This window comes from Cnephaeus nilssonii (genome assembly GCF_951640355.1).
Source record: "Cnephaeus nilssonii genome assembly, chromosome: 8".
NCBI classification, from domain to species: Eukaryota; Metazoa; Chordata; class Mammalia; order Chiroptera; family Vespertilionidae; genus Cnephaeus; species Cnephaeus nilssonii.
The window spans coordinates 17,568,961-17,581,689 of NC_137079.1; the positions used below are offsets into that span (position 1 = coordinate 17,568,961).

Genomic DNA, 12,729 nt, shown 5'->3' on the forward strand with positions numbered 1-12,729 from the left:
TCTCTTTTTGTTATTTTTGCCTGGAGACTGCCCAGTTACTTCACCCATCTTGTGGCCTCATGGTTCAGCACTCTCAGAAAACACTTTATTCAGTTCCATCATAGAGTGTGCAGGTGGGATTGTCCTTCACTGGTGACTTGGGGGTGAAGGAAATCAGCCCTAGACAGCAACAAATGTACCTGGAAGAGGAGTTTGCTTTGTACTCAAGATTTAATCAGAAGCCACGGGATTATAAAACTGACCCAATCAAGGAAGGAGAGTTTGGAGGAGCTGGGAAAGAAGGGCATGTTTCTGAGTTTCTATATGCTTGTGGACTGAAAGTTCTGGGTCTACTGATGGCTTTGTTCTTACAGGTTTCTCATAGCTCACAGTAATTGGGCAGCATGCGACTTTTTATATTTAAGGGATTGGTTCCTAGTCTCCCTAAAAGAGGTATTAAAACACGCTAGCACAGAGAAATGTCTGGCAGCCTTCGCTATATCCATCAGCATTATGGTACTAACACAGCTGATACTGAGTACAAATTTCTTTTCTACGGTAACGATGATTGTCATCAGGCATTTGGTCACTTTTAAAATACTATTTCAAGCGATGGCCACCACAGTGCCGTGAGGGATAGATGTCCTCATTATTTTGTGTCTTCCTTTCTACTCCCTCCAGTATTCCATTAAAGCACAAGTTGTTGACGTTTCTCACCTTTCATCTCTTGTCCAACCCTGCAGTTTCTCATGCTTCTCTCTCCCTTACTCGGTGCTCATATGCAGATAGTATGTCTCCCAACTAGTTTCTGTAAAACTTGTGTCAAAATTTACCTTATGGATATGCTCTTCTTTTTATTACAAATTTTAAAAGTAAATTTAAGAAATAATTATATGTCATCATGGCCTGGAAAAGCGGATCAGAATTGTCATGTTTTCAGAATAGCTTGTGTTATTCATCCACCCTAAAACAGTATTTGTTTTCCTATTTGAAGGCAGTGTCCCATCTTTTCTAACTTGGTTTGGAAGTTAAGCTTTGACTAGACAAAAGTACCATCTTTTTTTTTTATATATAGTAATTGGTTTTTATTTGATGAAACTGATGTTTTAAAAAGACAAGATATGTACAACAGAAAAATCATGGCCTGGAAAACCTATAATATTTACTGTATAGTCCATCTTAACACCGTGGTTTAAGAGCATGAACTCCAAGCCCTGGCTGGGTAGATTAGTGGTTAGTCTTCACAATATGCCAAGTTTGTGGGTTAGATTCCCAGTCATGGCTCATACAAGAATCAACTAGTGAATGCATAAATAAGTGGAACAACAAGTCAGTGTTTCCCTCTCTGAGTCTCTCTCTCTCTGTGTGTCTCTCAAATCAAGAGAGAGAGAAAGCATGAACTCTGGGGCCACACTGCTTATATTCAAGTCATGGCTTCACTCCTAGCTGCATGGCCTTGGACCTGCCACTTACTCTCTCCAAACCCTTAGCATCTTCTATTTGTGATGAGGAGGTAATAACAGTACCTGCCTCATAAAGGTGTTTTGGAGAATAAATGGATTACAGTGGTGAAGTAGTTTGCATAGAGTATGCACTGTATACGTATCCTTATATTACCATTTGACAGGACAACAGTCCTATAGACGAGCCACACAGCCACTCTGATGTACAATACTGAAATCCCTTTATAGTTTCAGTTATCTACCACAGATGGAAAAGGCTGTTTAGGTACAAAACAGGCAGAAAAAAACACTTTAATGGGCACTACAGTTCTGGACTAAAAAAAGGAGGTGAGGGTGTGTTATGCAAAAGGGACAGTATTTTCACTCAGGACGTATTTATTGAGTGCCTATTTTGTACCAGACACTGTGAAAGGGCACATTAGTGAATGCCACTGAACAGTGTCCTACCTTCACGAAGCTTACCAGGGTCTCTAGCAGAGGGGAGCTGGGCGAATGTTTTTATGTTGTGTGTGTGATACAAAACCATTGCTTTCTGGAACTTCAGCTCGTGTTAAACATCCACCATTGTCTGCAATCATTAGGAACTCCAAGCTCTCAGAGAGGCTGGCAAATACCTCAGAGCTCAGTTGCTCGTGTCAGGAAAGGAAATTGCTTGGGAAAGCTGTGGTGAACCCTCAACCCTGCAGTTGCCGGTCTCGGGAAGGAAGAGGAATGAAAATGTCCTGTTGTGACAAATAAGAGTAGATAACAGTAGTCACTTAAAGAACCGTTTTCTTCCTGCTTATGCTCTGGGTTCCCTTCAGCTCTCAGATCAAGTCCTTCTAAAACGATGGACATGAAACAGCTGTGGTGACTGCTCAGCGGCAAGGCAGAGAATCATTTACTGGAGGGGAGGGGACTCTGGCCAGTTGAATCAAGACCAAAGTGGTTTTGGAATTTCCTTGGCATACTTGTTTTGTGTGTCTGAGTTTGTCTTCCTGCAGTAAGCTTAAGGAGTTGCTCCAGGAATATGTGTTATGAGAGAAAAATTGGAGGGAAGAGAATAGAAGTTATTAGGAAGCCAGTTTAAAAGTCAAGAGACTGTTAAAGCAGTCCAGGTCAGAACCTGCATTTGGGTGGTAGAAGTAGGGGTTGAAAGGAAAAGATAGTGAGAAAGGCACAGAGGAAACGTAATCAAGAGAAGCGAAGTGAAGTGTGCGGGTTCTGGACTAATCTGACTGACCTGGTTCCATCACTTGCTGTGAGTCATTGGGTTAATGACTGAATCTCTGTGCCTCTGCTTCATCATAATGTAAGGGGCTAATGTTAGCACCTCCCACAGGGAGCTCTAGCACAGTGTATGGTACACACATAAAGTGTGCTCAGTAAACGTTAGCTACCATATTACTGCTATGAGTATCATTGTTTCCGTATCTTTGCCATCTTTAATGTTATTAGGACTTGGCAGTTGTTTGGGTATGGGAAATTTGGGGAGGTAAGAAGAGGAATTAGTTTATGAGTAACAGTGAATTACTTTTAGGTGAGTTGAGTTTGATGAATTTAGGATGTCTACATTGGAGGAGAAATCAAAGCTGTAGATTTATGAGTTATCCTAAATAGAATAATTGAAACATAAGAAGTGGCCAACAATGTGATAATGAGCAGGTAGAAGTAGAGGAGGGTTAAGCACAGACTTAATTTCTGCCGGTGTCTCCAGCACTTAGCACTGTTGGTTTTCTGTGCAGAACACAAAAATTCCCAGTTGCAATTTGTGCTAGTTGGTGCTGAGCATGTTCTTTGAGCTTTTTGCCAAAGTTTTTGCATCTTCCTCTGTACTTATCTTCTTGGGGAACCAGCGGAGATGTGTGACCTTCTATGGAAATGTAGTTTTCCAACAAATAACCACCAACTCGGTGACTGAAAACAACATACATCTATTTTCTCGCAGTTTAGGAAGCCAGAAGTCTGAAATCAAGTTGTCAAATAGTATTTATTTTTGGAGGCTCAGAGGGAGAAACTATCCATGCCTCTCTCTAGGCCTATCCTAAATCCTGAATGATTTCATCTCGAGATACTTAAATAATTACACCTGCAAAATTCCTGTTTTCAAAAAAGGTTACATTCTGAGGTTCTAGGTAAATGTGAGTTTTGGGAGGACGCTGTTTAACCCACTGCAGAAGCCAGCGCACTGTGCTGGGCCGCAAAGCTGGGCATGGCCCATGGACATTCTTAGTTGTAACACCAGAAGAGCATGCCCTAACGACGACCCCAAAATAGGCCTCGAATGTCTCCTAACAGACATGGATCAACTACTTGCTAAGGTATGTGAGTGGGAGCTGATTGCTTAACAGAATCCTTGATTTATTTTCTTATTTCAAAATTTATTTTTCCCCATAAAAACTGGAATTTGTCATCCTATATGAGCTTTCCATGTTGATGGCTGTTTTTTCTGGCCATATTCTGCATCTGTCAGGCAAGCTGCCCTGTAGGACTCTGTCCCTGGGTTTATTCTAGTACATTGAGTAGACAAAAGCTAGAGATGCAGACCACCTATACTCCTGGAGCTGGCCACCACCTCCAGTGATGGGGCATCCATCCCCACTGCAGGGAGGGCGGGATGGTGCGTAGGGGGGACCTGAGGCTTGGGTTCTGATTCCAGTTCAGACACTGCAAGTTAGCTGTGAGACCTTGGAGAGATTGTTTTCTCATTGTTAACATGAGAACCCATTGCTGCCAAGTCCCCGCTTTTAATGAGGTTCCCGAATGATAATGGATGTGTGAGTTCTTGGCTGTGTATAAAAATGTATGCAAATATAAGGCGTTATTAAACCCGGGTAGGAATGTAATCTTATTTAAGAATAGCATCTACATGTCTCATGTTCCTGCTCTTTCTGTGCATATTTCTCTCCCGCACAGAATTGAATTAACCTACAGTTTTATCATTTCCTCCTCTGAAGGGCAATATGGAAGCATTTTTTTTTCCCCTCATTCATTTTTTCAATAAGAGCAAATGGGTGATTTCTTGCTATTTTCTGTGCTATACACGGTGCTAGGCACTGGGGTGAGCAAAGAATAAGAAGTTAAATCCTGGAGGTTGCTGCTGTGAGTGGGAGGTGCAGGGTACAGCAGAACAGAGAAGGTGCTTCCCCTCCACCACCCAAGTGGGGGCGGGGTGTCCTTTGAAGAATGAGTAAGAGTCAAGCCAGGTGAAAGGAGGGGAGAAGAACACCCCAGGCAGAGGGAACAAGTGTGTGTTCAAGGCCTAAAAGTGGGAGAGGACCAGGGGTAGTCAAGCAGTGGAAATGATCTAGACCTTGAGAGAGAACTGGGTGAGAGCGGGGCTGGAAAGACAGGCAGGCCAGGTCCTGTGGGGTTTTCTAGGCTGTGATATGTGGAGTTCAGGCACTGTCCAACAAGCAAAGAAATCCCAGAAAGGTTTTAAGTGGGCGAGTGACATTACTGACTTGTGTATTTTAAAAGTTGTCCTGGCTGCAGTGTAGTATCAGGAGGCCTTTTCAGTAGTCCAGTCGGGGAGACGATCAAGTGGATGAGGAGATAGATTAACTAGGACCTTGGTGAAGGATTGAATTTGAGGGAGAATCGGGTGACCACCAGGTCTCTGGCGTGGGTAACTGAGTGGCATCTTTGGCTGAAATCGGGAACCAAGGAGGACAGACCACTGGAGGGAGTGTGATTAGTTTCAGACATGTTGACCATGAGATTGCTGTGCAGTATTTCCAACGAGCAGAAGAAATACAGGATTGATTTGAAGTTCTTGGACCTTGTGTTCGACTACACTCAGATGAAGTCCACTAAGAGTGGACTTTCCCCGCTGTTTCTAAGAGTCCTTCATCTTTATCTGTTTCAGTGTGATCTTCAACTGGTGCTTCACCTTTTGCACTTTTGTTTCCTCATCTAAAGTAAAAGGCAGACTAGATGACCTTCATGAATTCCTGGGTTTAAACCTTCCTCAAGACTGCACCTCTTTCTTTCAAAGGGATGGGGGGTGAGGGGAGGTGGAGAAGTTTTAGTTCTTGTTTGTCCGAATCCAGTGTGAGCTCTTTCGGTTGCATATGTTTATGCTGAGAAAAGCCTATTCAGTTGTATATTGTGAGCCCTTAGTAACATTATCCTCAGGTGCACAAGGAGAAAGGCTATAGCTGGATCTGGTGCAAGGGCAAAGCCCTGGCCTGCTGATCTCCTTTGGCTCCCTGGGCCCTAGCTCACCTTGTAGCAGGGTAGTCAACATTCCTCTCAGGAGGAATCTTATCCCCTCCCAGAACCCCATTTCATCACAGTGGGGCCAGGGAAGCAAACCTCTTCTTTTTTAGCCTTCCCATTCTTTTTTTTTTTTAAGAAGGAGGAAACGGAGGGGAGGGACAGGACATTGATGTGACAGAGAAACATCATTGCCTCTTGTATGCGCCCTGGACCAGGAATCGAACCTGCAGTCTTTTGATGTATGGGACAACACTTCAACCAAATTGAGCCACAGCAGCCAGAGCAGCCTCCCCATTTTGTTAAGTTTGAACAGGATGGACAGTGAGTAAGGAAGGTCGAACCCCCCCTGAACCAGGTTGCTCCCTGCTGCTGCTACTCCTTCAGTTGGATACCCACATGACGGGCTCCTGCTGTGGAAAACCTGTCTCCAAACATTAGAATTTTCTCAAGACCACATTAGTAGAAAGAATGTACAAGTGCAAAAAGCTCATTCATCTTACTACCCTCTTTCATCAAAGAGGAGGAATGGGTTTTCAGAGTCCTCAGCCTCATACTGAAATGTAGCTGTCCATGAGGGCTGCTTTCCTGGAGGTGCAGTCCAGACCTTGTCGGGCTGCCCCAGTGTCCTCTGTTGCTCTGTCAGTGGCTCTGAGCCACGCAAGGAGTGTACGGCTGGGTCTGTTCTAACCCTCCAGCTAGCTTCTCTCACAAAACAAGTCCAGGATTATTGCTTTCCTTTGCATTTTCTCTCCTTCATTCATTCAACAGGTACTAAACTAAGCTTTTTGAAAGCAAATGTATAACAGTTTGAGCCAGCTAATAATACAATAAGAAAAGTAAGATAAATAACTTACAGTGCTGCTTCCCAAACTAAAGTGTTATTCAGAATCCCTTGGAGAGCAGACTTTGTGATTCAGTGGGTCTGGGTGGGACCAGGAGTGTCATTGCTACCAGGCTCCCGGGGCCGCTGCTGGTCCCCCGACCACTGTGAAGTGCATTGTGGTGCCGGAGTGCAGACAGGAAGGTATGGTTAGGGCTTGGGAGTGTGGAGGAGGAAGGAAATAGCTCCAGCTGGTTTATTTACCTTTTTATGTTATTTTACCTGTTATATTTATTTCCTGGGTCAGATTTTTCTGACCTTCGTGAGGCCATAAAAGCTCACTCGAGGTCTCCATGGGCTGCAAGGGACTTCGGGCTCTGAGTCCATGTCAGGCAGGAGACCTGTTTGTTCCGATCCCAGTTGTTGCATCCTCCTTTGTGTCTTTCCCCTGCGCTGGCTGCTCATGGCCCTCCCTCCCAGACAGGGTCCCAGGGGCGGCAGGAATGAGCGCAGACCTCCAAGGTTTTTGAAGAGGAGCTTACTTTAAAAACTCGTCCCTGGGTGAGAGCTGCTGTCAGAGCAGCTTTCAGACGGTGTCTCTGGAACCTGGTACCTCAGGGACTGTCACAGGGGTTGAGGTCCTTCAGTCTCCCTCCACCACCAAGTGAACCACACACAATAGCTGTACTTTTATCTAAACGGGGTTCTGGGAAAATTAGTTCGAGAAAAGGGTTCCATGGCTTTTATTTTTAACTTTGAAAATTACTGCTCTTAACATTTGCTCTGAGTTGAGCCTCCTTTTGCTCTTCTGAGAGAGAGAGAGAGAGAGAGAGAGAGAGAGAGAGAGAGAGAGAGAGAGAGAGAGAGAGAGAAATACTGCAAGGATTGAAAAGTTTTAGATATAGTGATCTAGTTTCTATGGATATTTTTGGAGTTCCTTTAACAAAGAAAGCAGTGGTATATCTTTAAACTTTATATGATTTTCCATTGGATACTATTCAATCAACAAGCAGCATTACACACTACATGCCAGTCTCAGCTGGTCCAGGGGTGCAGACTTGAGTAAGACCCAGATCCTTGAAAACGTGTTAGGAATTATCCTCACTCCTCTCCTCTCCCAGTGGTCACCAGCTCAGCTCACACATCTCCATTGACTCATTTTGAGCACATCCTCCTCCTGACCACCCCGCTGTGTGCTGCTTGTCTCTGGACATTTACAGTAACTCCTTGTGCTTCCTTCACAAGAGAAGGGAGACATGACGGGATGTTTCAAGAGATCTACCATATGTGAGTTCACCCTAATCTCTTAGGCCTCTGCTTCACTACCTGACTGTCCCATTACTCGGCAGCTTTGGGTTTGCCTCCAAATCCCCATTCTGCTGGGCTAGGTTTTGTGCAAATGTTATTCAGTGAATCGTCTCTGAGCATCAGTAGAGACCCGGTGGGTGGTGATGCTTGAGGATGAAAATGGCAGTGTCCAGCAATCATTACCTCCATCAGGCAGGCTGAGCCTGACACGCGGACTCCCCTCATCTTCATTAGTTCTCTAGGATCAGATATGTTGAAAGACATTTGTTTTAAAACCCTCTGAAGGAAGCACCATTGATCAGGTAAAAGCCCGCGCTCGGCCGGTCCCGGCCCAGCACAGCCCCTCTGGTGGTGGTCACTCCTGCTGTCCCAGCGGGGCTGAGGGCATGGCTGAGAAACTGAGTGTGCCGGGCTTGAGACGCTCTTGACTTTTCAGAAAGACTCCAAGTGTCTTAAAATAGCATGGTAGCTAAAGCACCAACAATAATAGCACGTTGTTCCTGAGAATGGTCGTTTCAGTTCGGGCATTAGTTCTGGCAGCACTGAGCTTCCACGAGCGGGGCTCCCACAGGAGCGGCTCCAATGGGAATCGTATGGTCTCCTCGAGACAGGAAACAAGGTCTGGTAGCATTCCCTCACACCGCCCCCTTTGAGGAATTTCCTACAGAAACTATGCACACCTACGCCCTGGAACTGGTGGTGTCCACCTGATCTTTTTAAAGGGGCTGTGACGCTACTCTTTGCCTCCCTCAGTAACAACAGTCACTCCACTCTCTGGGCCTAGGCTCTCCAGCCTGGACACAGGCAGTCATGTTCCCTTCACCAAGCCTGAGGAGGGCGTCAGGTAGAGGAAGTGGGGAAGCCAGCGGCCAGCGCCCCTATAGAGCACAGAGTGTTGGGATCCCCGAGCTGCCCTCTGAATGGACAGTCATCAGTCAGCTCTGGGCTCCATCATCCTGGCAGAAGCCCTTGCCATGTGGCTGGCTGTGGAAAGCCTTGCCCACCCCCCACCCACCAGGTGCACATGCACCCACAGGCTCAGCTGCTTTCTGGTGGCTCCATAGAGCTGTCACCAGCTCACACTCAGCAAGCAGTTTTGTTTCTAGCCCCTTCCCATACTGAAAACCCTGCTCAGAGCCAGAGTTTGGGGGCGGCAAGGATGAGGGAGACCTGGGATGAGCAGGCTGGGTGGCCTCTGAGATGGGGGGAGGGAGGGCAGTGACTCTTCTCCTTGGATCACACGCACTGTAGACCTGGAAAGTGCTGAATGGTGGGGTCACTGATGGCTTTATCGGCCACCTTTCCCTGAGCAGGTCTGGGCAGCATCCTTGACCTACTTCAGTTCAGCTTTGACAGGTGGTAAAAGCACATGTTGAGGTTGCTGCTTCACAGGGTCCAGATTCATAACTATTGACTGATGTTCCTTCTGCCTTTGCCCGGTGCTCCCTCAGGTGTTTGCTGTTACTTTAATGGGTTGCTGCCTGGTGCATTCTGAGGCCCAGGCACTTCCCTTCAGTCTGGAAAACTGCAGCTTGACCCGAGTGGAATGGGAGCTGCATGAGGATGGTTTAGACCAGTCAGTTGCAGCTTAATTCACTTTTTCCCTAGAAAATAAATATAGTCGGTGTAAACGGCATTTGTGAATGTTCACATTTGCATCTTTGTGGTGCTTAACTTTAATCAGGATACTCGAGGCTTTCCACTTCCATTCTCTGAATTTTTAACAACTTAAACGCTGTGTAGGTACAACATCTGGTCCTGCGCTTCTAAGCGCCAAATGTGAAATGCTTGATGAACATAATTTATTTGTCTATTAATTATACTGATAAGCAGACAAGTCCTTCAGTTTTTCCAGTCTTTTGGGGTCGTGCCAGGAAGCCGTTGTTCTCCCAAAGGCTCTCAGCGGTTTTCAAGAGATATCTCCTACTGGTTCTTTTTCTTCCTCCTTCCCTGAGAGGACCACATTCACTGTTTATACAGGAAATCCCCACTGCTCTGGGTCCCCCAGCTCCGGTTGGAAAGACATCAGAGTGCCCCAGGCAGAGCCTGCCCAGCCTCTCAGCAGGCGCCCGCAGCCGATGCGTGTTGCTTTCTCTCGTGTGTTTCCCGTTCCCTGGCTTAGAGTTCACAGGCCAAAGCCAGCAGGTTATTAAAAGAATGAGAGTAATTTGACTTCGGACATGGATTGGGGCTCTGGGTTATTGGGTGTTTTGTTCTGATTTGAAACCAGCTGTTTGGTAACCACTAACTCTCCCCTTATTCTTTTCTTGCAGATGAGCTCACAGTGCCTGCACTTTACCCCAGTAGCCCTGAAGTGTGGGCCCCGTACCCTCTGTACCCAGCGGAGTTAGCGCCTGCTCTACCTCCTCCTGCTTTCACCTATCCCGCTTCACTGCATGCCCAGGTAATTTATACCCATCGGCCACGACTTCACTCACTCCTCCACCAGTCCTTTCAAACCTGGTTCCCAGAGCACACCATACAACTAACACCTACCAGCTAACAGATCCACCTTTGAGAGACTACTGATCCCCTCTAAATCGAGCTGACACTCCTCCAGGACTTACGAGGACCATCTGACAGCAATGATATCACCCACTGCCTGATGTTTGCCCAAACAACACCTCTCTCTTCCTTAATGATCTCACCCTCATGTCACCCACAAGGGACTGGGCCCAGGTGACCCCCCCAGCTCCCAGCCAGCTAGAGGTGTCACCAGAGCATAGATGTGTGTGTGTGCCTGTCGTGTGGAAGAGCTGCAGGGGAGGTGCGCGCTTGTCGTAGGAACTACGTGTCTGCGTGTGTTTCTGCGTTCTGGGAGATTTTCCTCTCGTGTTCTCTGAGAGCTAGTGACCAAAGGGGAAGTTGGGAGCTTCCAGGAATGTGTTACAGAAGAAATTAGGGGTTTCTTTTTCCCCATTTTCAGGAAATCCTGAAGAAAAGAAAGTACAAAATAGGGTCGAGAATGTAATTGCAGGTCAAAGTAGAGGCCTTTGTTCTGACCAGCTTTTTTTTTTTAAGTTAAGAATAGCCTGAGATTTATAAACTGCCTTGTTTCTTTACAAAGATTACTGTCTACCTACCAACCCTTTCTCTCCCCTTGGAAAGAAAAGCTTTTAGTGCGAGTAGTAATAATCAGTATTACGATTCATGGTGATGATCAGTAGCAAGAAAGATGGGAGAGTCAAGGTTTCACTTGTCTACTGCATGTGTAACTCCTCCAAAAGCAGGAAGGCCTGCTTTTTAAGACAAGTTGGCTTGGACAGGTGGGGTTTTTGGTTGTCTGTTTTGCTTAGTGTGTATTTCCAAGGCTGGATAAAATAAACAGCTTCCCAGAATATTCTTCCTTCCGACTGAAACCTTCTGTGTTGTACAGAACTCACCGTATTGTGTAAGACCCTACAAGCAGTCCCAGCAAAGGTTCCCACAGGCCGTGGGGCCAGGCGTGCTGTCGGCTGACCGTCCTTCCATTCTTTCGGCTGAGCTCTAAGTGCTTCCTGCGTGCGCTGACAACCCGGCTTCCCGAGCCTCGTGCAGGCGAGCTGAGAGACAGCCTGGGAGTCTAGGCAGTGGTTACCTTACCCTCTGTGCTGGCAGGAGGAGGCAGAAAGTAGTGAAGAAAAATGCAAATGGCACTTGGTCCAGAAAATAAAGTAACAGGATTATTCTGAGAATAATTCCCCTTTTCTAGATTAGCTGTGCTTTCTGCTGCTTTTTCCACCTTTTGTCCATGTCTGTGCTTGGTCACCTGGAGATGGCAGGTAGAGGAAGGAGGGGTAGAACATAAACCTGTGGGTATCTTCTGCTGAGTCATCATCCTGCTCGGAGTGGGCTTGGAGATCACTTGTAAATGACGGGAAAAGTGCCCCCTCTGTTTGTGCCCATGCACCCCACCCCTACCATCTGCGGATGTGTCTCCTCTCCTCTTCCTCTTGCTAGATTGCCTAGAATATGGATCAGTTGACAACTGAGGCAAGTGTTAATAAATACCATGAAATAGTGCCAAGTTCACATGGTCGTCTGAATATCTATGGCTTTGGTTAATCAGCACCAAAGCTTTTCACCATTGCTCTGGACAAGCAGGGATTGACAGTGGCCAGAAAGGACTGGGAATAGTGGCTTTTGGCCATGGCATCTGGGTAATTTGCCCTTCCTTCATTCATGTAACAGATGAAATGAAAAATAGTCCCTGGAGATATGGTGAGAAAAGGCGCTCAAGAGCCATAAGAGATTAGAAAGCCCAGGCCATTGTGAGAAAGGATGGGAGAGGAAGCGCCAAAATTAGATGGACTCAACCCTTTGACTTCATAGGATATATTGCCCAGGCGGCATCTTCCCTGTGAGTTCTTCCTTGGTCTGGAGACCTGCCCAACCTGGAATCCCCTTGGCTCTGCCACATCGGCCCTAGGGGTGGTGGAACTCTCATCCGGTACCAGAGAGGTCCTGCGCTCAGTCCCACTTCTTGTTCCGAGTCATTCCCAGTGCGAGCGTGGGCTCTGTATCCTAAAGACTCATGAACAGATACGGTCATTTAAATGTCTTTGTCCGATACGAGCATCATAGAACAAACTGGCAGAGGCTTTACAGCTCACCTGGTCTGACCATTTTACAGATGAGGAAACAGACCGGAGAAGATGGAGAGTTACCCAAAATCACGAGTGGCTCTGCCATGACGAGAGCTAGGTCACCTGCCTCCCGGCCTGGCTCTTTCCATGCCACAGTGCTGGCTCACCAGACTTACTCTCTGATGGAATTTTTAAAAAGCCTCGCTCCGGTGACTCCTTGGATCTTTCTCCTCTAAGTAGATAAGAAGCCTATAAGAAGAGACTCGAAGGCAAAGACAAGGGAATCAGAACTTAAGCTTCACCAAAGGGCCTAAGAGAGTTGTTATTACCTGGAGGTAGAGCAGTGGGAGACCAACACGGAGCATCCCCTTAGTTGATAATTCTGTTTTGTTTT

The 12,729-nt window shown here is 46.5% G+C and overlaps 1 protein-coding gene across 4 annotated transcripts in view; it reads left to right on the forward strand.

The window, feature by feature from the left end:
- RBPMS (RNA binding protein, mRNA processing factor) overlaps window positions 1–12,729 on the forward strand; it is a 181,915-nt gene that overhangs the window by 131,840 nt on the left and 37,346 nt on the right. For all 4 annotated transcript variants that reach the window (XR_013813888.1, XM_079779286.1, XM_079779285.1 and 1 more), the window contains exon 6: window positions 10,044–10,174. Coding sequence is in view for 3 of the 4 variants with exons in the window: in XM_079779286.1 (XP_079635412.1) it covers window positions 10,044–10,174 (131 nt within the window). In the remaining variant the exon portion in view is untranslated. The remainder of the gene's footprint in view (window positions 1–10,043; window positions 10,175–12,729) is intronic.